Source organism: Ixodes scapularis, unplaced genomic scaffold, assembly GCF_016920785.2.
Source record: "Ixodes scapularis isolate PalLabHiFi unplaced genomic scaffold, ASM1692078v2 PGA_scaffold6__148_contigs__length_123643588, whole genome shotgun sequence".
Taxonomy (NCBI): domain Eukaryota; kingdom Metazoa; phylum Arthropoda; class Arachnida; order Ixodida; family Ixodidae; genus Ixodes; species Ixodes scapularis.
This window is the reverse complement of record NW_024609881.1, coordinates 102504787-102532487: the sequence shown is the minus strand read 5'-3', so window position 1 is coordinate 102532487 and position 27701 is coordinate 102504787. Positions and strand designations below refer to the sequence as shown.

Sequence of the window (27701 nt, the reverse complement as noted above, 5' to 3'; positions counted from 1 at the left end):
TGTGACGTATTGTAATTCTCGATTGCATCGGAATCATCTTTGTGCCAAGATGAACCGTGAGTCCGATTAGAGATTAAGCTGGACTAATGCCATAGGTGATAGGGTATAAGTGTAAGAGTCCCCTTGAGTTTCCTTTAAATTGAGTCTCCCTTAGGTCTGTAACGAAAACGCCTGGTGCACTTGGGGTGTTCGTCAGAAATACTAGTGCGATTCCGGAGAGAAACAGACATGCTGCCAATCGTTGCCTTGTTTACCGTCGTGATCATTCTGGGAATCAGACTCTTAAGGTGAGTTGTTGCTTCTAGAGAAGTACCGCGTATCCCTGAAAATATATTACATATTTTGTTTTTCATCAATAAACGCTCTCGTTTTGAATCTTTTCCCAACTCCAGATTGAAAGATAATAAAATCAAGATCACCATAGGACATACCTTTTATTATATATTACGTGTTTGTTCCACAGATGGAGGCAGAAGACCTTTTCTTACTTCAAAGACATTGGAATTCCTGGACCCAAACCAAACCTGCTTTGGGGAAACCTTAAGGAATACCACGAAAAGGTGAGCGTGGTCGTTTTTTGTAAGCTGTGAGCTATTGATAATCTTGAGCGCTTCGAAAAGAAATGTGTTATAATTTAAGCCTCCGAAGTGGGGAAAGGAAGGCAAAGTCCACACCTGTGGACTGTTATTCTATTACCTCAGAAATAACTTATACCTTTTGCAGAGTCGTATCCATCCTTGCCTTACCTTCGTTAATTTGGACAGATTTATAGCCAAGATATGGTCTCGCACTCAATTAGCGTTTAGGCTTTCAATTTTTCTTTTTATTATTTTGTATCAATGCGTTTGTTTGACATGACAAGAAATCGAGTGATTATTTGCTTTCTTTCGGGAGGTCCTTGCCCAAATATGAATATTTTTACTATTTGTATATTTCAATGATATCTTGTGTTTTGTATTACCCTATAATATTATTTGTTTCTGGTAAAGACGTGTGAAAATAATAAATTATATAATTGATAAACTAGTTCCTGATTTTATAATTTTAGACTTGCATGAATGTTTGCAAGCATATTGCCGCGCGCGCAACTGGCCAAGTAGGCAGCGCGCTCGTGACCTAACGGGTATTGTGCCTGCCTCCCACGCGAAAAGCCAGGGTTCCATTCCTGGGAGTGACGCGTCTTTTATTTATTATTGGAATTTAGTTTTCTGGTAAATTCGAGAATCCTCTTGCTTGTTCACGGCCCGAATGTTCTACGCACCGAACGTTCGAGGCCGAATGTTCTGGAAACCCACGTGGCTACAAAAGGCGCTCCGCGTCGCAACCCGAAGTCAGTCTCGCCCCAGCGCTCGATCCTGCGGTTTCGCCAACATCGACGCCCACGACGCTCTGCTGTTTTCTTCTGTTCATTTTTTTGTTTGCTTTGGGCACAAGTTTTCGCCCAAGTAAACGTTTTGTTTCTTCAGTTATCATAGCCTCATTAATTGTCATTCGTGACAATGTATTTGGATAATCGTCTTACATCGTGATGTGGACCTAGAAAGGAAGGTTCGCTTTATTGCCGAGTGCAGTAAAGTTATTTGACATGTTCCAGAAAATGTTTGTTTACCAGTATGTTTCAACGATGTATCAAGTTAAAAGTTGAAGGTCCGATAGCTTGAAAAATCCGTTTGCTGTGGATTGCATTAAAATTTGACTCATCAGGAAAGTTGCAGCCTGTCCTTAATGGCATATTAAGATTTTATTTTAAAATACCTAAGACATTTATAGTTTTTAAGAGTTAATTTGCCATATATTATTTGAACATGAACATAGCTAAGCAAAGTGTCATCAGGAATGATGCTACATAATTTTTGTCGTAATTATTTTTAACTCCTAACAATATTTTGTCAATAATCTACTTCAAAAGGGGTGAATTGTATGCGTTTTGAAGCCTTAACTTAAAAATACCACTTGATTTGGCGAAAGGTTGCATAGAACGTTCTCTGCAGTCGTTGTTGATTATTCGGCACACTTATTCCCAACAGGAGTTAATCCAGGCTTTGAAAAAATGGTGCAAGCAGTATGGTGATATATTTGGGTAAGACTCTCATGGTTGTCAACATTAAAAAAGTGCGCAGAAAAAACGACCTCAAATTATTTACCTTCAATTCAAACTTTTAGGTTGTACTAAATTTTTAACAGATCGATCTTAATCTGGGTTTTGGCAATTCGTTGCATGGCGTTTTCTTTTTTAGTGCAGGGCTATTTCTGCAATAAACCATCGATCCACACGTTTGGAAGTGAGTCTTTCAGACATGAATATGAACTTTCATTTCCACTTACCTGAAAGTGCACATTTAACCAGCTGTAATAATTAATACACTATGCCGATATAGGTTTCTTCTTATACATTAAGACTGTTTGTAAACTGATTTCTTAAAGTGCAATGACATTTTATGACAGAATGTCTATGAACCATTCGGAGAACCGATGCGAGTAATGCTTTTTATGTGTATCATAAGTAGGGTTCGCTTTTTTTTTGTGAATATGGATAAACCTCGAAAATTGAACCCTCAGCCGGTTTTAATAAAATAGGAAAAAACCGAAAAACCTTGATTTGAGTTCTTACCAAATAAGCAAATCCGAAGCTTCACGAGAAGAAAATTTTCATCTGGATCTTTTTTGGGTTGATTTAGAAGGCTTCCCCTCATGAACTGTATGTGAGGCTGCTTCTATCTTCGGAATCACACACTTTATCTCGTTTCCATCTTTAATCGGTACGCGGCATTTCTTAAGTATATATTTCGCGCTTTATGTTGCCTGCAAGCCGGGGAATCCCACACCTGTGCCCTATTGTTTTCAAGAGAAGCCTCGATAAATCCTATTGCTCTCCGACCTTGATAATTCATACAGAGAAACACCGAATCTGCGAGGATTCTAAGAAACTTCTGAGAAAAATGAACTCCCAAAACGGGAAACAGTAATCATAAGCGGGCCATCTATATGCTCATGATTACACAAAATAAACAGATGGTGATGCTTATGAAGAAGGACTAATACTGTCTCAAATTAGGATTATTTCCAATCTACGCTCAAGCGTACCTTTTCCGATTGTTTTTCAATGTTCTTACAGCTTCTACAATGGAGATGTTCCAATGCTCGTGGTGCGTGACCTTGAATTTTTGAAGTACATCTTTGTCAAAAACTTCTCCAACTTCACTGACCGTGGCGTAAGTGTCATTTTTTGCAGTAACTCGAATACTTATTTATAACTACTTAATTTTTGTGAGAGTGTATATTTGTTGCGAATTTATTTAACTAATATTTTTTATGTCAGTCTTTGTAAATTTTTGCGGGTTTGAAAATTCCGATAAATCTTCCATGAAGTGCTAAAATAGAAGGCTGATATGTATGTAGAAAGCACTGTCGCTCATAAAAATCACTTAGCTACAGAAAATACATTTGGGTTAAGTTCAAGAAAAGCGAAGCAAAAGGCCACCCTATATATCAGCTGAGAAGATTATCTCCAACACTATAGCAGTTGCAAGGCGTTTGCAACTTGAATAATTTTGACCAAACCAAGTATAGTTTTTGTTTCGCACAGGAAATTTGGAGTTTTACTTCACTAGATTAACTTATTTGAGGTGGATTTTAATGATTGCGACGTCGAGAGGACGACAGTTTCTTGCACTAGAAGTCTGTTATTTTTTTTTTCTTTTCCCTTAGACGGAATTGGTATCAGAAGTATTGTTTTCAGTCTGGGATTGACACGAAATATACAAATTGCATAGATAGCAATAAAATCCAGTTACGAACTTTCAGATTTATCAAATCATTCCGAAACACGAACTAAACTTAAAAGCTTTTGGCTCCGCACGATAGTGCAAACGTGTAGGTTGTTTCTTAGTCCACAACATTCATGTTTTTTGGCTTTACAATGTAGGTCAGTATAATCTGTTGTAGGTTAGCGACGCAATAAATTAAAAATTTAGATCATTTTACACCAAATTAGCAATTCAGTGAACGTTTCATATTCCAAAGGACACGAAAGCCATATGTTTTTACTCTGAGATGGGCATTGATAAAAAGAGGCACAGGCTGCCAGATCAAATTGCAATCCACTTTGAAACCGCGTGGTGTATTTGCCGCCAACGTCCGTGCCAGTCTAGGTTTCCACGTGTTTGTCAATCGGTTCATGATTGATGCTGGCAGCTCCGGGTCCTTTGACTTTTCACGAGCAAGAATGGTGTTTACGAACAAGTCTGCGTTTGCTCACGCCAGATGTGGCCACTGCGCGAGCACATAAACCAGATTCGCGTAATGTGAAGTGTCTTAGCATGAGTCGTCTGGCGAAGAGCGCCACCACAGCAGCGTGATGTCCGAGCCGCGCGACGGTGTTTCGTTCGTTGTAAGAGGAGCTATTGTTGTCTGTAAACTAAGGAATGACTGTTAGGCTATATATTGTCCAGAGTGTGGTCTGTAATGTCGAACAGCCTAAGCAGTCGAAAGGTGCAAAGCTTACGCCTTATTAATTTCGACCTGCTGAAAAAAAGGACATTTAGAGCACTGTCATTCAACTGCCTTCCCTAATGATTTTGTCCATAACCCGAAGAATAATAAGGACATCACAAAGTGCAAATAAGCAAAGTAGGCATTCTTTTTTATTATAATGCTATTAAATGCAAAGGTGCAAGCGAGCTGGACAAAAATGGCGAAAATAATCCCTGGAGAAAGGGAACGAGAGGGACAAAGGACAAACACTAATACAAATCTGTGTTTGGAGATTTGTGTCTGTTCTTTGACCCTCTTGTTCCCCTTCTCCAAAAATTATTTTCGTCATTCTTTTCCAGCTCGCTTGCACCTTTGCATTAAATTGCATTATAATCCTAACCTTAAAATGCAAGCTTTTATCCTTGTTGGTGTTAGGCTTGTGGCAGCTGATAAAACCTGTTTGCTCTCCTGACGTCTAACTCCTGGTTAGCTTAGTTGATAGAGAGCTACACTGTAAATGGAGAGGTCCGTGTTTGATACCCGGACCAGGCGGATTTTTCCGATCGCACACCAGTCATTTAGCTGTGTTTGGAGATTTCTGTTTGTCCTTTGTCCCTCTAGTTTCCATTCTGTAGAGATGATTTTCGTCATTCGTCGTAGGCATTCTCCATCAGTTTTTAGCAGTCATCTGATTAGTGACAACTATCAGCGTGGGGCGTCATCTTGATTGAAGTATAAATGAGTTCTCTAGATTCTGTTCGGTGACGCAACCAAAATAGTGTATAAAAAATGAAGGTCCACTTAAATTTATTTAATTATTTACAAGGACAAAAGAAAAAGCTTTCGCTTTGTGAAAACAGATGGAGGAGAGGGTAAAATGCTGAAAAAGAAATCATGTTGCATTTAGGCTACGTGTTCCAGGTGTCTTCACTTCGGCCCAAAAGGCAAAAATAATTACATTTTTCACGCAGGTAACTATGAGAACCGACGAGATGCACCCAACTCTTGGCCGAGCTTTGATTCACGTGAAGGGCTCTGAGTGGAAGAACATGCGTTCCTGCGTCACGACGGGTTTCACCTCGCTCAAGCTCAAGCAGGTAAGAGTTGGGTCGATCTGCTGTATATAGGCGTGTGTCTATCAAGTTTGGCACAGCGGCCCTAGCGAGCGCCGCAAAATAGGTTTAGACTGCGTTTCGATTCCGAGTCATCACACCCATTCAAGTTATCCACGGGGGCTGAGCTGGCACGATGACATTGTTCGATAATAATTCGTGTCAGAAAGCAAGGACAAAAACAACAGCTGAAGGGAAAGCTCACACGGATAAGGCAGGTTCGCACATTAGTGTATGGGTGTGCTCGGGTGTGTTTTTTTCCCTTACAAGTACAACCACTTAAAACACTCTAGCACAATGGCGACATTTTACGGGTAGCTCTGGCACACCCTTGATCTGAGCATGTCTGTAAACCAACGTTACTAAAATACTCACTTGGGAAACTCACCCTTGAAACACGGACCGCTCGCGTCCACCGACAGCATTCTGGATAACGATTACAACGCCGCCCTTTAGTGGCGAGTGAAAACATGAAAAGTCACTTATATAGCTACTGCGATATGGCACTGCGAGGTGGCGCCACTGGTCCTTGCGCGGCTCGACCTGAACCGATACGTGCACACGTGCAGTTCCCGGAGTGGCCTCAGCGGGAGAACTGGCGGCGTTGCGAGCGTGTCCAGTGTCAGTTCTCGAGTACGGATTCAAGACACGTTTTCAAAGCAGTTTCCCAACTGAGTTTTCTAGTAATGTTGCTCTAAACGTGACGACAGGTGTACCTTTGTGCAGCACTTCTTTCCAACGGCTTGGGGGATTGACGATGGAAAACGAACGTTGGAAATACACACTTCATTCAAACAAAATAAGCAGATAACGCAACGGAATCTGTTTATTAGACTGCCAGATTCACCTCAAAGTTTTGCGACATGTCACGCCCTGGAAAGCGAAGGGTAAAATCGGATGTCGGTTTTGCAATCACATTTATGTGCCGTTTTCTGAATAGCTATATGGAATTTAGAGGTAATAAATGGCAGGCCAGGAAGAGTAAGGCGTCGGTAGTGCGTCTTATAAACATCACAAGCTGAGGCCGAGTGGCAGTTGTAGTGTATAGGCTGTGCTGCACTTCTGAAACAGTTTTATGGGATATTTTTGGCTCAGAGGCGCCATCTTTGACTTTAAATGAGGTGAAAGCGCCGAGTTCCACGTTCGGCCCGCGTAATCAAAGTACTGTAATGCGTTTTAGACTATTTTGTTTAGTGGAGAATTATTGTGACTTCCAACAATTAATTAGATGTTGGAGGATTAGTAAGGAGCTGCACAACTTTCTGGATGCAAGTTCAATTGCTTTCTACAAACGAACTGTCTTTACAACATACGGTATAATTAAACATACGTCGTCTTATAAAAATATAATGCTACAGCTGTATTTTTTGCTGACTTCCCTTTCTCATATAATCAACCACAATCATATTTTTAAAGGTAGCCTTGGGCAATTTACGCCGGGCCAAAATTGGCTCAAGAAATCTGCCGCATTTTTTTTTTTTAGCTTGTCCAGCGAAATTTTTATAGTAATCGAATTGCCTCAAAATTGGTTCTACACATTAAGAGAAATACGAAAGAAATTTCTAAGCACATGAAATTTGATAGCGCAACGTTTCAAGGCCAGCTCGGACCCTTGATCGCGGGTGACTGTTTATGTCTTTGACGTCTTCGAATGTTCAGGGTGAATACTTTTTTTAAGTGTCTGGTGCCTATGAAAATTCGATGGGTTCTGGCGGTTGAGACAGAGGTAGTCCGGTAAACATAGCATTTGGCAAGTCGGATCACGACAGGGCCATAGCCATTGAGCAAAGATGCTAAATTGAATATTTCGCTAGACATCTACCTGGCTACAGAATATCAGTATAAGAAAGAGAGAGAGACAAAAACTAGCCATCATTTTTTTTTTATTCTAATATTTTCTAACTGGGGAGGTAAGTACCTCGAGGTACATTTTGAAGAGATTCCCCTTACTAAAGTAGTAAGGAAAATTGCAAGTGACACTACATTATTTTTTGTAACGTTTCAAGTTTCGTCTGAGACGCGGAGAGGAACTACTGACAGGCATCACCAAAAAAATTACACTACCTTTGACGTCATTCGACTGAAGTTCGCGGTAAAATGTTAATGTTGGTTTTGCCTTTAAATTTTAGTTTCCGTTTCTTAATACATAATTTGAATTTCGAGATTTTTAAACAGCATGCCGTGAGTAGCAAAAACTAAATATCCCCCCCCCCAAAAAAAAAAAAAGTTTTGTTTGGAAAATTAAAAAAAAAAAGCAACAACAACAACGTCAGAGCGCTTTTTATAAGCACGATTTTGTTTTTGACTTTGTGTGCGCAGATGATGGATCACATCGCAGAAGTTGGCGACGTCTTCATGGATGTCCTCGGCGAGATAGCCGACCAGGGCAAAGAGATAAACATGCTGAAGACGTTCCAGGGTCTCACAATGGACTACATCGGTCGCGCAGCGTTCGGAATCGACACAAGTTTTCAGAAGGACCCGAGCCATCCATTTCTCGTGACGGCGCAGCGAACACTAAAGGAAGTCATGATCGGGCCCTTCCACACGCTGGCCCGTAAGCACCTTTGCTTTTTTTTAACAGGCAGCTGTATGTGGAAACTCTCGAAGGACCTCGCTAGCTCGTGTTGGCGTTGGTTACACCACAGCAATGCAATGGAACATTGTTTCAGCAGAGGAGGGGAGGGTTTGAGAGAGCGCGAGACCAACGAACACCACATAGATGAAAAAAAAAGAAAGACAAAAACGAGCAGGTTGTGAATACGACACGGCTACAAAATTTAGACGTGCAGAGTCTAGGGAAATAAAACGGATGTATTCAATGTAAAAAAACAATAATGGAAAGAAACACAAGTATATAACACATTTATTTTGTAAATCCCAAACATCAAATGAAGGACACAAATATTTAAACTCAAGGTAAACGTAAACTATAGAGTGATGCACAAGAAACCGAACGAAACAAATGCCAACGCACAGCGCAAGATTTCAATTCCGAAGTCATAGAGGCAATCGAAAAAAAAATCCGAGGACACCTAAAGACTTCTAATGAGTTGTGAATGCGAAAGTGTGTCTTTATTCCGCTCCCTTAGTTCGTCTGCGGCGTACTGTCCTGGACGGCCATGTGTCGCTACTGTCGAGATAGCGGCCGACGGCCGAGCGCGCTCTCTCGTGAGGTGTCCGCGCTGCGCTGAGCTCGGCCGTGCAGCCTCTCCGGAGCTTGCCCGTGCGGGCTCTGCGGACAGCTGCTTCGTCCTACCAACGGCCGGGCCGCTGCGTGCGCGGCGCCGCCATGGAGAGGGCTTTTGTGGTGGCGTTCCTTGGAGCTATGACGAGCGCCTGCCAATGGGAGTCTATCCATCAGATTTCTGCTACAGACGACAGCCTTCGCTCCATTGGGACCGGGGAACGTGCCGTTTGGCGCGGCTTCAGAAGCTAAACACATCGGTTTGCTCCCAGGGACAGTTAATACCTTCGCATTAACATGTGCAGCTCGAAACCTGAGGTACAGTCGGCACGAAATGAAACGCGAACAAGGAGCGCATGGTTTTCGACCCACGCTGAGTCACCTAGAGACGCAACACCGAAGGGTTGGATGCACTGAGAGAGAGTCTCACACATCGAAGGAGGAGCCATCTTCTTGCAGCTCCCATCTGGCTCAGGCGGTGCAGCATATAGCGAAAACCATGCACTCACTGTTCGCGTTTCATTCCGTGCCGACTGTACATTTGATCTTCATATACTTCGTCTCATTCTACGATGGACTAGAGGCCAAAGCCACGGGCCGCCAGGTCCAATCACGTTGCACGCAAAACTATGACACGCTTAGCGTTGACTACGTTTGGACGAATAATTCTCTGAATCCAAAAACGCTGCGTCATTTTTATAGCTTCGACACTGCAAAGAGCCAGTACGTCGTGGCTTTCTTTGGAATGAAAAATTTTTGAGTCACTCACTGCTTGATCCGAACCACTGTCCGTCCATTCCCATCAGTGATCCGAGACGCGGGCACCGATACGTGCATCGAAGCGAAATAGCACGCAATATCTAAGTGGCTCGTGATTGGATCTGGCGGTTCGTAGCTTCTGCCTTTAGTCCATCGTAGGGTGAGACGAAGTATAGACGAAAATTATTGATTGGCACTTGCGATTTATTACAGGACGTTGTTAAAAAAATACGAAATATATCGTAGTAGCATTTCAGCGGTGATGCGGCTTCGCGCCTCCTCTAGCCCCGACCGACGGGTATTGCACTGTTTCTGGGATCGTGTATGCAATTCATGATTCTGCAACGAAAGACCGCCTCCCCGAGTACGGACAAACCTCCGGGCTCTACAGTTCACGACCGTGTGATGGAAGACCACATCCGCAAGCGCCGACCATAGTGATAATGTAATGCGCCGAGAGACTGATGGAGAGGAGGTGGCAAAAGCGCACAGGGACATCGGAACGCCGAACTCTGATTCGAATGACTCGTCGAATGCGTTCGAATACGAGAGCTAAACGGCTAGACGCATGCGTTCCGCGCTTTCACGCGTTGGACGAGTGCGGTGAAGATAAAGGCTGCCTTTTCTCCACTGCGCTTGTTCAGCACGTTCGATTGTAAAAGCCGAAAGCTGGACGGCGGCGTTTTGTGTTCTAACGCGTTTGACCAGCACTGTGGAGTGAATACCCGATTTACACTTTGCAAGAAAGGCTTCTGTGCGCTGCTACTGTGAGTGGTGCTGGCGCCGCGTAACGTTTCCGTCATGTTGAGGTGGTCTAGAGTCAGGTCATTGATGTGGTCGGGAACAAGATGGTGGATTGAGGGATTGAGGATAACACTACCCTACAGTGAGGTCTATTTCCATTGCACGGGTTTCAGCAAATACGCCACTATTGGGTGAGCTGTTGACAGGTCAGAAGGCGCTACCGCTGAATTGCCAACGTCATCTCAAGGAGGCGGACGCGGGGCGTTGATTGGACGCGAGTAGTGCGTCCGCGTTCGGCTAAGACACGTGTCGAATCAGGGAGGACACGGGTCCCGGCCCAGCACGGACGCGGGACTCGTTTCTAGTCCGTGACACGCACTCGCCTCCTCGGGCTGGTGTTGAAAATGCCGCACTATGGTCTTCTTATTTTGTTTGTGCCTGACCGATAGGGAATATTCACTGGCGGCCATATCTGTGTGCACGGCCGCTGAGCGCGTGGCGAGAGCGAGCTGCCGCAGTTTTTTTGAAACGCGTACTCGTCACAATCGAGATTACCGGTCTTGGCAAGCCATTCGTGTGAGCCAGTACGTGTTCGAGCGTAACCTCAATAGACCCTTTTCAAAAGTGCGCGCCGTCTAGTAATGGCAGCGCCATTTATCCGAGTCAGCCTATGTTTTGGGCACGTGCTCGGAGCTTACATCGGAGGTTGGGCAAGAGTTCGGCGTAAACTTGGCCCCGCTCGCATCGAGAACGAGTGGTGGGACACATATAGTTATTAAAATGTACGCTAGAGGTTCGACTTTCGATAGTGTCTGGGCGACTTTCGGGAGGCGAATTGCAGCAGACAGCAATCAGTCTGTCTGCTTTTGCGCTGCTCCTTGACATTCCGATGGGACAACGGGCGTGTAATTGACGTCTTCATCGGAAAATAACGTGGGACACTTTTTTTTTTTTAATTTCGGGTAGTGCCGAAGAGTATGTACCTTTATAAACTCCTTTAGTTGGCGCATATTTCTTCGGAAATAAACGACGTTTAACTTCGCTATATTTCAGTGCTAAACCTGAGTTTCACAGTAGGTGTGTAAAGACGAGCGATGATTCTAAGCAAAATAACAATAGAAAGGAATGTAGGATGTGTTCAAAGGTCGCCAGAATTCCGGTGCCGCTTATATATTCTTGGGAGCTTGCTCGGCAAATCAGGACCAGGCGAGTGGAAGAAAATAACTAAAACTATTACGTTCGACAGTGTTTTAGAAGGAAGAGTATAAAATGTGTTCTTAATTGGGAACAATTTTGAGATTTTCTTTTGTGACTCCTTTTGTCAACAAGTTTTCTCCGCACAGACTTGTGTACGTGGCACTTTCGTGTACGGAGCATATTTGGCATGCTTAAGGTTTGAAGAATTTGCAAGAAAGGTTGTCCCGTGTACTTTACAACTCAAAGAAACATCTCTGAAAAGTGTGCGTTTACACGGTAAACTAAATAGGTAGCAGGGATTTTTTTTTCTCATGTTGCTTTCCCTTTTTTATTTCCCTCCTTGTACCTGTAATCATAATGCCCCGTTTTGAAATCTGAGGAGTATGATAACCCTATACTTTATAGAGCTTTGAAAAGGGTATGTTGCACATGGTCAGTTGAAATATTGCAGTATGACGACGTTGTGTTCTTTATTTCAGACTGCACAACCTCATTTGGCCCTCTAGCTGCTCCAATCCTTTGGTTGAGCCGGATATTTGGAAACTTCTCGATTAAGAATTTTGGTGAACACACGGCAAAGGTGATTGAGATCCGTAAAAAACATCCAGAGGTGGGTTTGGTTATGCTTTCGCCTTATATTATGTTGATTACTAATTGTGAGAAGATAGTAGATCTTACCCAAAAATGCTTGAAAATGTCACGCGAACCTCAGTGGCTTCCAAGCGGTTTAGTGTAAGATTTTTCCTCTAACATTATACTAATATTTTTTTAATCAATTCACGTTAACAACACAAAATAGTAATTGTTCATTTAAACTGTTAAACCTGTGGTACGTGTAAGTCTGTTATGTAGGAAACGATTAAAGTCAGAAATTGACCGAAACAGGAAAATCGACCTGAGAGTTACGTTATCAGAATAACGTTATCAGCGCCACGTGACCACAAGCCATAACGTGAACGTGCCTGTTTCGTCATTTGGTGACTCGACCAGCGTCCACTGAATCTGGCTGGCTTTTCCTAGCCTTCCGAATTCAGAGCGTTTAGCAGACTTGGAACAACTCCAGCTTTGGTGTCCGCTGTGATAGAGACACCGGTGCAGCAGGGCTTCCATTAGCTGGCGTAAGCGATCATGTGACCATGCCGACAACCAACAACGTCCAATCGTTAAAACTTGCAGTTTGAGTCTTGGTTCACAAATGACCGCACGAGGATTTAGAAATTTCACAATAACGATTTTATTAGGTATAACCAAAATACCTAAAAAAAGTTTTTTTTTAAAGCTGTGTTTTATTATCTGCTACTTTGTCAGGTCCGTAGTTTACGTGAAGCTAAGAATGAATAACACGTGTCAGCTGAGCCCTTTGCTTCACCCACATTTGGAATTTGACACCATGGCTTCAACGTGGCCAAGCCATTTTCCAATATTTTAGTCTAGTTATATGTCTACCTACTAAGGCAAAGGGGAAACGGTTTCTAAACGTATGGTCTGAATTTAGAGAAGCAGCATGCGCCTTGCACTGGAGACAGGGTTAGTGTAGATAATATTGCCAGAGGTCTCACTTAAAAACACAAGCGAACAATCTCCTTCAAGCATCACAGACCACCTTTTTAGCATTAACGAATAAGCTCCTCATGTTCTGCGATTTAGTGTATCAAGTCATCTGGCGAATCCCAATCGTTGCTTCATCTCGTTTTTCTGCTGTTCGAGATTATATATATATATATATATTTTTTTTTTCAAAGGGTGGGAGAGGGAGGCACTGAGACAAGAGCTTAGTATGTCTGCATATTATCAGGGCTAAAGTCAATAAATAAGCCAGGGCGAAACCAAAGATTAAACAAAATGAAAACGGGGAATTTTACTTGACCCATTTCGAGGCTCCGTCAGGCATTATTGGCGATCACCTTTTCTGGAGGCAAAAAGCGTGAGAGTGAATCCGAGCCCCTGCCGGACGCTGACGCGGTCTTCGTGTTCAAATCCGTGCTCACGATGCTTGCGAAAGCTATGGAAGACTCAGATAACAGACTACTTCCATAAATCAGTGACGCCGCGCGTTGCATTCTGGGAACCTGTTGGCCAGCAGCGGAACGCGTATGTATTTTGCTGCCACTGATTCCCACAATGCATAGCGTGGAATTACGCCGCGATGAGGCGCTTCGAGCTTTGAAGTAAGTCTTTTGGCGCTGCAACTAATAAGTAACACGCTCTTTAAAAAAATATGAACGAGTTGAACAGTTTGGTTTACTTCTTGAATTATCTTTATTAGCTACGAAGAAACGACTTGCTCCAGAATCTCATTGATGCGGAGTATGAGGATCTTGCACCTACGCAGACATCTTCGGGTGAAGCAGCAAACGGCAGTATTAAAGGTACGTACGGGACGGACAGGTATAAGCTAATGCCATTTTTGTAAAAAAAATAAATAGTACGAGCATTTTTTTAGTTACGTCTATTGCGGATTTTCACTTTCTCGCAAAAACGTTTGGTGTTTTTTTTTATAGTGATTCATAACTTAAGAAATGCAGGATGTGGCTTATTATGTTTGCGCTTCTAGTTTGGTTTCTCCTTCGTCGGTGTTATGAAGGACTGACGTCGCAATAATCTTGGCCCCAATGCGGTAATAAGATAACAAGGACTCGCCGCGCAGTGCGCTTGTTAAGGTGTCGCTTACTGTAACCTTCCATTTCCACTTTTGTTGTGCCATCGTATTTGATCCCTTAGCACTACGTGCCAGCGAAGTCTGACGATTCGGCGCTCAAGTGCTCAATTACCCCTGTCGGTCAGCGGCGCTAGGAGTGGGCCATGGCGCCCAGCCGCTAGTCACCCGCTACACCGGCTAAACTAGCCGCACCCTTTGACTTAGATTTCTCAGCCATCTTCTAAGTCGCTCGGGGCGACACAGCCCTAGTCATGATCATTGAACACCGAGTGTTTACTGAGCTGTAACTGCCACCGGTCACGTGACCATTTTAATTGGTTACGTAGTCAGTCAGCGGTTACACAAGCGCTAGAGTCACGTCTGGTGAATACGGCTGTATGTCTTTAAAACAACTGCAGTGTTAGAGGAAGGGTGAAGGAGGGGGGGGGGTTCACATTTTTTAAAAATCGACACGCTTTAGCTAACAGGGCCGCAGGGCTAGAGGTTTTATGTCACCTATCAGAGGCCAGCGCGGTGCATGGGATAGACACGTGCGTTTCGTCTGCGTTCGGCTGGAGCTATAGTGTCCAATCAGTGAAGACAAGCAATCCAGCGGAACGTTGACGTAGCACCCGATTAACCCCAAGCGGCAAACAGACTGAGGCTTGACGAGAGTTGCAGCAAAGCGGGACGTCGCTGCGTACAAGCGTAGCGCTCATGAGACGCTATAGCACCACACGGCGAGGCCACTATGGACGCGTCTGCAGCTCTGAGCAAGACTCTCGTCAAGGTTAAGCGGGTTTGCCGCTGAAGTCGAGTCGGGGATCCAATCCGGAGGGTAAGTCGTCTGCTATAGCGCAGGAGAGGTGGTGAAGACAGAACGACGCCGAATTCTGATTGGCTTTGATTGAAAGGATCTAAACAGTGCTTCACCTAAAGTGAAATTAATGGCCTACACAACGTATATTAGGCCTACCTTGGAGTACGTTGCATCGGTATGGGACCCCTATAGAAAAATCTCAAATTGGTTAACTCAAAAAAGTTCAGAGGAAGGCGGTGCGATTTATTGTGTCCAAATACAAGCGACTTGGTTCTGCCACAGATATACTGCTCAGCCTCAATCTCCCCTTACTTTCCATCCGTCGAAAAATTGCTCGGCTAAAGTTTTTCTTTATGTTTTCTCATCACCTGTGAAATATTGACCGGGATTATATATTAACACATCGTGCATCGATAGAACTCGGATACGTTAGCACTAATCAGTTTGAAGTGCCCAAATATAATATATACGCTTATAAGTTTTCTTTTTTCCCTAGAACTGTGAAAGATTGGAAAAATCTCCCAAAAATATATTTGGTCATTGGACTGCTTGGATCAATTTGAGGACTCCCTTCTGAATAGGTGTGATTTGGACTGATAATAGTAGTTATAATTATTTTGCTAAGTAGTAGATTTCAAGTGTTGAGAATTTATTTTGTTCAGTGCTAGATAATATATTGATTGTTTGTGCTATTTCAGTCCCTTTCTTATAAGTAGATGTCCCTGAATGTGTACTGCATGTCCTGATGTTTTGTTTGAATGTTGTAATATACCCCACACCTGTTAAAGCCCTGTACTTGGGCTTTAACAGGTGTGTGTTCAACTAAAAGTAGTTGAATTATAATATTTTTCTTTGTTGTACAAAACCCACAATTACCGTGATAGTGTATAAGTATCCGGCTACCATGTTCAGATCGTTGCACTTGAACAATGTTTGCTCGGTTTTTCTAAAGACATTTTGCACCATTTTTGTTATTTATGAACTCGCATCTCGTCGGGCTTAAAAGGAAGAAGCAACGGAAAGTGATCTCAAATTATTTCCGCTTAGCAGGTGATCGGAGGACCAGGGCATTATCTTCGGAAGAAGTAATCATGAACTCCACTGTTCTATTTCTTGGAGGGTGAGCTTGATTCGCTTGTTCGTTTCCATTCATTAACGCGTTTCATTAGTGTAACGTGCGTTGTCAAACGAAGCTTCTATATTAGCTCTTTAGTTTAAAGACTTACGTGATGGTGTCCTATCAGAAACCGATCTTCGTGCACGTAGTATCAACTGCATGTTTGGTAACACTTATTTTTATACTGTGTGGCTTTGAAGAGAATTCATATATAAAATTTATCTCCAATGAAAATAAGAAAATAAAAAAATTCCACCCAGTTATTAGACGAAAAACTATCAGTTTGTTGCAATATTTAATAAAAACTTCAGCCGTTTACCAGTTTATGAAGACCCTGTGGAATGCAAAGGCCTTACCAATAGTCACTCATGTTCTTTAAGTTGATATATTAATGCGAGTATGCTTTTGTGCAGGTTAAATGAGCCAATACACAAAAATAAAACAAATAAATTACGCTTGGTATGAAACGCTCATAGGTTACCTAAGATGTACACTGAGTTTTACGATTATGAGAGCTCTAGTAATAACAAAAATTAATTCTATAATCTCGACAGCTTGCATCTGGTGACCAAGCAAACCTGAGAAGTTCTAGCGTAACCAGCCAAGAGCAGTCTTATCATGGTCCCCATGAACCAGGTTATTTAACTATATAGCTGAATGCTTTAAAAGTATAAGTACCTTTCGAAAATCGTTTAGCACGGTCCTATAACTTCAAGTTGTGAACGTTTCCCAGCTGGTCCGAGCTCCCCATGGTAATTTTTTTCGGAAACTGATCGAGCCTTCTGCAATATATAGTTTATCTTTTGCGTTAAAAACATTACTGTATATCTTTTTCCCAGACACCCAGTATAGAGCAAGCTCCTTTTGAAGCGTTAGTTTCTTAAATACCAAGTAAATGCTTCATTTCAAGGGTGTTTTAGGAGGCTCTTAGGAATCTTTGCTCATATATAAGAACCTTTTGAGATGCTGACACTGACGCATGGTTCTGTCACTCACAGCTTCGAGTCAAGTGCAACCGCCCTGTCTTTCATTACGTACGCTCTCGGCAAGTACCCGGATGTTCAGGAGAAGGTTAGACAGGAAGTGAAGGATCTGGTCAACCAGGGCGTAAGTTTTATTTACTCGGAATGTGTTTGTCCGGTGGTTTTCTATGAAAATATTGTAGCGCTCGACTATTGCTTTCAACCGTTATAAGTGTATTAAAGAGATAACAAATATAGGCACCATGGTGCAATTGCAAAACATAAATGCAAGAACACCACCCACAGGAATTGAGCCTGAGTTCTTCGAAGCCGGACACTACACTGGCTGTGCTAAGCAGAGTAGGGCTTGGAAAGAGCTAATGGTTGGTCTATAAAGTAAATATTTTACACTAGCTCTGCTCATACTGTCGAACACCGGGGAACACAGAATGTGCTTAGTTACCATACGCTGGACGTGTGTGGGTTGGGCATGCTGTCTGTGTTTGAGGATGAGCAAGGATGATGTGTGTGAAGCAGGCACTGAAACCTTATGCGTACCCGGAACGGAAAAGCATTTAGGAACAAAATTTGTTCAGTGACCGTAACTGGGACGAAACCTTTATTTTAAATTTATAAAAACCATAACGGTAAGCGTAGTGTGAATGATTGACTGTTAACCGATATTAAACAAAAAAGTAAGAAAATTAGTGGTCTGAAGAATGCCTGGTAAACAGATCTTGAAATGTCATTGCCATTTAACAGAGTTAACGTCAGCGAGTAGTGCATCTGCTAATACATTTCCGTTCAATCCAAATCTAATACTTATTTGGAATCAGTGGTCGAGCTTCTAATGAAGTCTTTATTTCTAAATATTCCACACGCCTTCAATTGCTACATGTATCCAGTACGGGGTGCCTCGACGAAAGTTCGTGACATCCCTTGTTGCAACATATCTGTAAAAGAAAGTCCACCTTCAGACATCGGAGAAAAATGGTGCTACTGTATAAATACGTCGTTTTTCAAGCGTCACACAATTGGAGAGCGAGAAACGTGCGCTTGTATAACCAAATGCATTTGCTTGAAAATAGCAAACAAGACTTAGGTGTAAAGGAGCATAATAAAGAAGAGTCAAGAAAAGATCGAACAACACACGACATATTTTTACAGCTTACTGTGTTGTTCGTTCCTCTACGTAGTTTTCCTTGTTTTGCGCTATTGCGTTTACATTATGTTTAACATTCACCAACTAGTCCAACATTCAATTTGATTACTTTATTGCACTTAGCAGTATTTTAGTAGAGGAGGGAAATAGGTTTGCTCCTTCAATCCACCAGAGTGGACAAAGCCTCTTGTGCATACCTTCGGTTGCAGCAAACTATAGCGACGAGAAGGTGCGAATGGTTCCTCCAGCACCCAGTGGGAACGTTCTGGGAGTTATTTACAAACGCTACGAAACAACAAAGTAGCGATGTTTATTTTTATTTACTTATTTTTCTACAGAAAGCGATGATCGCCGAGTTGCGGGGGTAACATGTTTGCGTGGGTTCCAAACAATTTAATGTTTATAGTTGTAGTGAACAAGTGTTGGAGCTAGAAGCGTGTGCAAATTTGATCAACTAGAAATAATAAGACGTTTCTGGATTTTTCTGTTGTTACGAATGTCCCACTGTTGTATATCTAGGAACACTTTAGACCGTTCATTAGAAAAGGACGGTCTAGCATCTGAATCAAACAAAAATATTGAAAATACCGACAAAAAACGTTTTTTAGGAACGTGTAACCGGTAACTAAAACTGTAAAACACAGAAACGAAACCTATGTCGCCAGGAAACGGTAACTATAACCGTGACCGAAACGCTATATTTTTCGGCTTGAATCCTTGTTGTGGAGTTAATGCAACCACACACTTCACGCGTATGGTAACTCAACAAACTCGGTTCCTTCTGGCTGATATTAGAATGATAAAGTTACAATAAAACTGCATTCAACAGTAATCGTTAAACTGTTCAGGGCTTTAAGGGGAGCTGGGGACGTATTTAATTTCGAAGGGCCTTGTCATGAAGCCGACCACGTTTTGCAGAAAGGATGCCATAATTTATGAACATAGCCGAAGCAAAAAAGAACAATTCTGGTTTGGACGAAAATAATCCCTAGAGAAGGCGAACAAGAGGGACCAAGGTCAAACACAAATCTCCAATACCCGGACCAGGGGGATTTTTGTCGGTCGCGCACCAGTCACCTAGCTCTGTCTGAAGATTTGTGTTTCTCCTTTGTCCCTCTTGTTTCCTTTCTCCAGGGATTAATTTCATCATTCTTGTCCAGCTCGCTTGCACCTTTGCATTTGATTGCGTTATAAAATTCTGATTTGGCGTTTTTGCTTTCACAAGCTTCTTGCAACATGGGCATAGACAACTTCATGTTTTAAGATTTAATCTGGTTTCTTAATGTCCTTTCGTTTCCAGTTCACGTTCAGTAGTTAAGAACGTTATTTCATCCTCGTTTGTATTAATAATAATAAATAATAATAGTAGTAAACTTGTACTCAGGACACATTCATGAAAGTACTACAGGAGTGCGGGGGCAATCAAGGCCAACAATGGCTTGTGTAATGCCGCTCAAAAAACTATTGAAAAAAAGACATGTCCAGGAACAAAAGCACTTTAAAGTTTGTCACAAGTTTCAATAATAATGATTTTCAATTGTCACAAAATTTCAATAATAATGTTTATTGCATGTAAAGTAAACATACAAAAACAGACCTGACACAGCCTCATTGAGCTTGTCTGGCAGCGTCTGGAAGTCAGCAAAAGGAACACACACGCACAAATGAAGCACATAAGTTAGAAAATGAAAGCCGTTTACAACTCTCTGCTACGCCGAATTAGAGCGCAACTCTTGAGAAGGAGGATGGAAGGATACTGAGGGGAGGGTACACCCCTCCTCCCTCGTCCTCATCTCGTCATCCTGCCTGCTACTCCTCCTTCCTTCTCCTCCTCCCCTCCTCCTCTTTCACCCCCCGTGGCCCCAGTGAGGTCACGTGACCCCCGTGACGTCAAAGGGATCACGTGACCTCACTGGGGCCACGGGGGGGGGGGGGGGGTCACATGACCTCAGGGGTGACGTGACGGGGGTCACGTGACCTCACGGTTACGCCAACGGCGACGCCGTTCAAGCCGGAAACGAGCGCCTAAGAGCTGCGCACTAAAACGAAATGAAATCAAAACCAAAACAAAAGTCAACCAGGGTCGGCGAGGGGGGTTAGTTATCAGGTTATTTATTAAGATATACAAATAGTTTATACTTTTTTGCACAGTAACATTTGAAACGTGTGTTGTACACGTAAAGAGAGTTTTTTGTTAATCAGGTGCATGGCTTTCAGGGGTCGCTGGACTATGAGACTGTTACAAAAAAACTAAAGTACGTCATACAGGTTATCAATGAGGCGTTGCGGATGTGGCCACCCGGTCTCACGTGAGTACAAAAGTGGCTTTTTTAGTGGAAGTACCAAAATACAGACACCATTTGGCATTTGCCTTTACATTAACTGTTGTGCAGCTTTCGTTTTGATTGTATGTTAACGTGAAAAGAAAGCCACATTAAATTAGAACTGTATATATACCTACCACTGAATTCATCAGGATTGTAAACCCATATCAGTTACGCCACAACTCTAATATTTCACGTTAACATTAGTTACCTTAAAATTTCACAGGTCTGTCAAGAACCTAGTTGCCTTGCAGATGGCTCTACGCTAACCGAAAACGGTGCGAAGTTTTGAGTCCTGTTTTTTTTCTGCTCAATTCAGCGTTTGCCATAGTTTCAGCCAACTAAATCACTCGAATGTAAAAACAAAGTTACAAAAACAAATAAAACATGCGAAGTGGTAGGCGTGCGATGCAGGAGAACAGTTCAGTCCAGAGTAAGACGACAGAAGTGAAGTACCAAACTAAACTTTTGTATGCGCCTATTCTCTCTTTAAGTAAACCCTTCATACTCTCTGATGAGTTGGTCAAGATTCACTTAATTGGTCAAGATTCACTTTTGAGCTTCTACGATTTTTCTCTGGCGCGCAACATAATCACCAAAGTGCCAAATTTGAGCCAAAGATGCCACGTATAAATCGAAGAACCAGCAGCAGTGTAGCCTAAATCTGGCACTAGTCTTTATATTTAGGTCTCCAGATTCCACATGACAACGGAACAACTAGAAGTGACGCCTGACTCTGGCACTTCTTTTGTGATTTCGGCCAAAGATACGAGATAACAGCCAAAGTACCAACAGTGAAGCCCAACTTTGCCACTTATTTGTTTGGCGAATTAGGGTTAAGTCAGCGAGATTCTGGCTAAATAACTTCAAGTGTCCGCCTATCTTGGCTTCTTCGAGTTTTTAAAGCCCTAAATTTCCCGATAACAAGCAAATTTTGGCCCAATTTTTGTACTACTTGAGTTTCCACAGGGGCATGCCTGTCAAGCGTTGTATGTAACATAATAAAAGGTCGTCAACCTCATCCACAGGTTTACCACGAGGCAGGCAAGGGAAGATTTTGAGTACCAGGGCATCAAATACAAGGCCGGGACTTGCATCATGTCTCCAGTTGCCGTGATCCACATGGACGAGAGGTTTTTTCCAGATCCCACAAAGTTTGACCCTGACAGGTATTACTGACATGAAGCCGTTTTCATCCCGATGACAACGAGAAGGTGTATCATGTTGAAGAGAATAGTGACTATATTTTTGCGATGTCGATTATGTTGTGTGATAATTTTATCTTGGTCATTAATTCAGGTGCATTTGCAATTCTTGCGAACTATCTTTAAGGTTTCCACTATGATTGAGCCGAGTTTATTTATGGTTAGGTCAATCTCCAAGCATCAGGTGACTTCTAAAACACGAAATAACATAAAATTGCAGACAAACTTTTGACTCAACATCGATGCCAAATGTTAATATTAAATAACCGTGGCATTGATTCACTGCCAGAATGTTAAAGCAACGTTGAAGGGAGTCGTAGAGAAAATTCCGAAAAAAAGGAAATGTTATACGAGGTTGGTTATGCAGACAAAGACTGGTAAACACAGAACGTGTGTTGTGCCTATATAAGAAAAAAGAGAAGGGCGTAACGCGCTAGCGCTTTTTCGCTCGCAATCGCCAAAAACTTCGCTTCTGCGTGATTTGACCACCTGCCATGTATAGCTCAGTGGTCAAAGAACCTGTCTTACAGTATAGAGGAGATGGGTTCGAGTCGTAACGGGAGCTGAAGTATTTGTGTACGATCCCCTATGGACGTAACGCTTTTGGGTGTCGGTCTTCGTTACAGCGGGCCTTTACAGCGTAATGTTACAGAACTCCAAACAAATCGGTTGTTAAAACATATTTCGTGTTAAAAGCCGGTTAGAAAAAGTTTTATACTACGTCGCATTTGCCCAAAAACATTAGTTCTTTCATTGGCCCACAGTCACTGACCCTTTGAAAATTGCAGGCGTTGATGACCATGTTTGCGCATCTGGCGTCGCGATTCGTTCGTTCTAGGGTGTTTTGTGGCTAATGCCACAAGCTCTTTGGCAGCGCACGAATAACAAGACGCAAGGGAATCGACCCTTTTTCAAAATTTGAAATGATGCATAGATTATGGGTGGCCACCATTAGTTGTTCGTGCACCGTGAGCGCGCTTTCTAACACGAGTGCTTCGTCAGCGTTCAAAGTGCACTCGGATCGAAACGCATCCCCCACGAGAGCTGCGTCAGTGCCCAACACCAACTCGGAATCAATCACGGGCCTCACGCCAGACGCGATGAGACCTGGTTGCTGCACAGAATCTATGCATCATTTTACAATTTTAGAAATCGTCTATTTCTTCATCCTTCTTTAGAGGGGCATTGAAGTCAATTCTGAGATCTTCCTTTTGTGGTGACAACTCGATCTAGACGCTGTAAGTATCCCAACAAGCCCGTAACCACAACCGTGCGTAGCTTGCTTCCTCGTTAAAAGCGTGTTCAAACATCGGCCCACGCCCTTTTTGGGAAGACGGTTCTTCCGAGTGAAGTGGTCGGCGAAGGGCGTTTGGCGGTGAGTTGCACGCGCTGGCTTCTCCCGGGGTGAAAAAGAGGAGTCTTATCAGAATGCGTACCTATCAGACTCTCTTTAAAACTGGTTATAATAAAATCATCAGAAATCTGCGCGTATTGTAGGGCTGTTAATGGTCCACGCAATACGCGATAAAAAGGAGTCGACATGTTTTTCTATTGCCTTGAGATGAATAGGTGATTTTGTAATATAGGACTTGGTATGGTGTGGGAACTAACACATTTTAACCAATGACCATCAAAAATGACCTTTTTCAAAAATGACTTCAGTGCCCCTTTAAGCTGCAGGAGATAAGAGTCATTTACAGCTTATGAAGTGTACGAGTGGCTTATAATGCTTCTTGCCTCGTTATAATTTTTTTGCACTCTTTTCGCAATCATATGGGTTGCTGAGTGACAAAATTAATTCTCAGGTTTCTCCACACCCAGAGTTCCTTAACTTGTCGGTAACTATACAGGGTGTGCGTCAAAGAGCTCTGCACCCACTGTACTCCGTTTAGCCCAAAGTCGACAGTGCGGTGAAAGCTACGAGCGCGATGACCCAGTTATACGTCTATCTTTTTCCACATGATGGGCACTGTCACCAATACCCACCTGCAGAGAGCCGAGTGCAAGTGGTCGAGGGGAAGCGGTTGATTGATCCTGCGATCGCGTAGCTTTCACGGCGCAATCAGCTTAGTCGGGAAAAAGTATAACGTAAATGGGGTGTCGCAATGGGGCTCATTATAAAGCTCTAACAACCTCTCAACGTATAAGCTCAAATTTATTGAGCATTTGGATTTTAAAGTTTTGTTTTGCACTTGGTGCCGTATTAAACCCTGCTCCCGCATCCCTCATAAAATGTCCGGTGTTTGTTGATCACCGTGTCAAATGCTTTACTGGGACAATACATTATACTCTCTTCATTTGCATTAGACAGCATATCTAAAGTGCCAAATTTTGTCTTAGCGGGTGGGACTCCCGGGTTCCGGAGAACGCTTGAGCAACGCGGAGTTCACACTGTCGCGCTTTCGCGCTGTGCCGAGGTAGAGGTGTGCCGTGGACGCTCCAAGATACCGGATTCGCAGAGACAGCAGAGACGGCCGTCTCCGCCGTCTCGACGAGTGTCAACGACCATAGATGGCAGTAGCCACCTATCGTCATGGACACCCGTCATCCGAATACAAAGGGGGTTGCGCGCGTGAACTGCTGCCAAGTGCGGAAAAGCTGTCTGCGCCAAGGACATTGAAGTTTCGCGTGTTAAGCTGAATTCACACGTAAAGCATTTCACCTTGTGTTGCAGGTTCAGCGAGGAGAACGAAGGCAGTATCCCGAAGTTGGCTTTCCAGCCTTTTGGAATGGGACCTCGAAACTGCCTGGGATTCAGGCTTGCTTATCTCGATCTTGCCTACACTGTTGCCAGGATGGCGCAGAACTTCCGTTGGGAACTTGGAGAATCACAGAAGGCAAGTAAATCAGATGCCTATACGACGTGCAAGCTTGTCTGTTCCTTGCGCCCCTCATCCATTTGTTTACATCCTCAATTGCGCACACGTACTTTTGTTTCCATCCGATCTAAACCAACGACAGCCTGCGCTCGGTTGTTTCGTCATCGCGACTTCTCTTTGTTGCCCTTTGGTTAGCGTGTCCGTCCTTAAAGACGAGCACACCAACTATCGGAAGGCAATTGCCTTACCATGTGCCGAAGACAAACTTCGCAACGCTTCCCCGTCGTGTCACTTCTTTAACACCAATTTTAGATACTTCAAGGACGATCACCTTAGATCACTTTTTTATACTCTTTTTTTGGTACACATCACGTCCAGGATGAGCTAAAATCAGTCGCATTGAACCTCTTTCACCGTGCGGATGCGCGGATCAATGACCCTCTGGCCGAGTAGCCGAAAGAGTTAGGGCTGTCTTTGTTTGCTGTTCTTTTCGCTATTTATAAGTAAATGATTTCAATGAGACGGCTGAGCGTGATTCTTTATGGCTCTCCAGCACGATCAGTTCTAAATTGTTTTCAGAGGTAGCCTTGCGCAATACTACAGTTAATTGCCCCCGCTTTATAAGTAAACACTTTGTTTTACAAAGAAGCCCACGTCTGCGCAGGCAAACAATTTTAGCGACGTCCAGCGTTTATTAAATTGGCACTGAAATGGATTTTGAGATCGCCTATTTATGGTTTACTCAATCTAGACCTCTAGGCAACCTAAGACAAACAAACAAAATGCCACTCTCGAACGCCGATTTCCCTACTAAAAATCTAATCAGAGATCTTGACAAGCCCCTCTATCTTCGCCTTGGAGAACACGCCAAAAGACGCCACCGGACGGTGTTAAAAAGAAAAATGCCGGTATTACATCTCCTACACCCAAAGCTTTGAAGTCCTTGTCGAAATATATTGAACAACGCGCCTCAAACAAGCAAAAATAGTGATTCTCGGAATCTCCACGCAACTAACCAATTAACTATTTTCATTGGTCAAAGTTTATGGAGGTGGTGAGGACACGATGACGATGACCTACGCAAGAAAACATAGTGCCCCAGTATTTCTATTGTCGTGACTTTACTAGGACGTCTTGCTATCTAGAACTGATTATTTTTATTCGCCGAAACTCCCAAAAACAATACGCCATCAAAAACACGTTTCTACAAAAAACACTTCAGCGACCTCTTAAGCTGCAAGAAACTTTAGTCTCTTGTAGCTTGAAGGGTCGCTTAAAGGGGCCCTGCAATCGTATTTTAGCGTCAACCTTTTTTGCGGTTTCCACGTCTCTTGGAGTTCAGGCAAGCAAGCGGGCACGGAGAGAGTAACTAAATATCAGTGCATTATATTTTAACCGGACAGCGCGGAAACCTCCTCCACCGACGGGGGCGACCCGCGGTACCGAAAGCGCGCGATATGTGACGTCTTTGGTCCTGGGCTTACTACTGGACAGAGCCGCTAAAAGCTTCTTTTAGTCGAAATACAAAATATAAGTGGCGCGAACCGTTTCAATTATTTATGAAAGTAGTTTTTGTTCAGTACTTTAGATGGGAAAAGAAACAAGTGGAGTTTATAAAGTACAGAAAGAACGAATGACCCGTCGACATACCCGCCACCAAGCGGTGGAAAAGGCGGCGCATACTAGGAAGGAGTAGTGGGATCGGGCGCCGACACAGAAAAATCCCGGATGTACGCGGCGGCGCTGCGGTCGTATCGACTGAAGGATCCGACCGGCTCCAAGCGTTCCGAAGGCCTTCGGCGAGCAGCTTTGGCTTGCGGTTTGGCCGTTTCGCGGTATGGCAGCGCGAAGTGGCTCCTATTCTGAACTGATCTGTACCCCGTGTTTGCTGTCGTTTGTGGCCAATGAAGTGCCATGCCGAAATAGTGTGTAATCGCGCAGCAAATGCAATGAGAGCCGCTCTGGCTGCCCGCTGCATACAGCCTGTCCAGAACATGCTTTAGTGGCGCCCTCTCGCGCCGTCGACACGGAGTGCGGCAGCCGTGAGCGCTCGGTTAGCTCACTGCCCCTTTTCTAGTTCACGGCCACTCAAGCAATCAAAGACGTCATGAAGGAGGTTATTTCTTGCTTGTTTTTGTCATTTTAATTTGCCTATAACTTTTAAAATAAAGCGAAATTTGAGAAAATAAAAGTTTCATTAAGTTACTACGTTCAGTGCGCTCAGGTTCGGTGCAAATTAAAAACCAGTAAAAAAGACCTTGCAGGGCCCTTTAAGGGGTTGCCGCTTGCAGCTGAGACCATCAGTGTAATGAATGAACAAGTTCGGGTTTTTAGAATGTTTCATCAAATGTGAACTGTTTTGTTGGTTCCTAATGTACGCATTATTTCAGGGAGAAATGCCCCTTGGACAGTACGGCCCGGTGGCGACGCCGGGAAGAGGACCTTGGATTGTCTTCCACAGATTATGAACTCTACAGCAAGCCCAACAATAGACACCTTTCTCCGTTGCGTCCATACGCCAGAATTAGCTGATTGGCTGAAGCTACACGTTACGTGATTGTGTCACGTTACGGCGCAGCATCAGTGGCGCTGACAAGACCAAGCCACAGATTGGAACCGGACTGGAAATTACCCTCTAGAGCAATCGGTGCGCAGGGACAGCCTTGGTGAAGCTCCTGTATTACCTTTTTTTATGTTGTGTAAATAAAATTGTTTTTGTGCCACATTGTGTGATGTTCACGAACACTTACGTACGTACCCCAAGTGAAAGCACCTTTGCTAACTACTAGAATTAGACACTTTAGTGATCTTTGGGCTACACTGTACGAGATGCTCGTTAAATGTGCGGCTGTTTACGCGTAACAAAGACTGCGATTCAGCCGCGGAAAGGAATTACAGAATTCCACCGTGAAGGAGCAAAAAGGAGTAAGAAGGAAACGCAAAACTGCACGGAGGAAAACAACAGAAAGGAAAGACACGCATCGCTAGTTAGTCGCAACGCTTGACCTTTGGATGCAACCACGAGAGCTGTGGAACTCAGATAGGTGCCCTCTCGGCTTTTCACGTCCTTCCTTAGAAGTAGTACTTCTTTTCAACATGCAACCCCGCGCCAACGGTGACCGCAAATGCCGTAACTGTAAAATATCATGAGCCATTCTACTCTGTGAAAGTTGATGACCCGC

The 27701-nt window shown here is 43.4% G+C and overlaps 1 protein-coding gene across 1 annotated transcript; it reads left to right on the top strand.

The window, feature by feature from the left end:
* Nucleotides 1-71: 71 nt before the first annotated feature.
* On the top strand, nucleotides 72-27242 carry LOC8024928 (cytochrome P450 3A14). The gene is made up of 14 exons (XM_029967543.4): nucleotides 72-287; nucleotides 464-560; nucleotides 2028-2080; nucleotides 3116-3212; nucleotides 5445-5570; nucleotides 7905-8142; nucleotides 11952-12082; nucleotides 13739-13841; nucleotides 15981-16050; nucleotides 17046-17154; nucleotides 20389-20480; nucleotides 21524-21664; nucleotides 24375-24537; nucleotides 26910-27242. The coding sequence occupies exons 1-14, from the start codon at nucleotides 229-231 to the stop codon at nucleotides 26985-26987; spliced, it is 1557 nt and encodes a 518-aa protein (XP_029823403.2). The 5' UTR covers nucleotides 72-228; the 3' UTR covers nucleotides 26988-27242.
* Nucleotides 27243-27701: the final 459 nt, after the last annotated feature.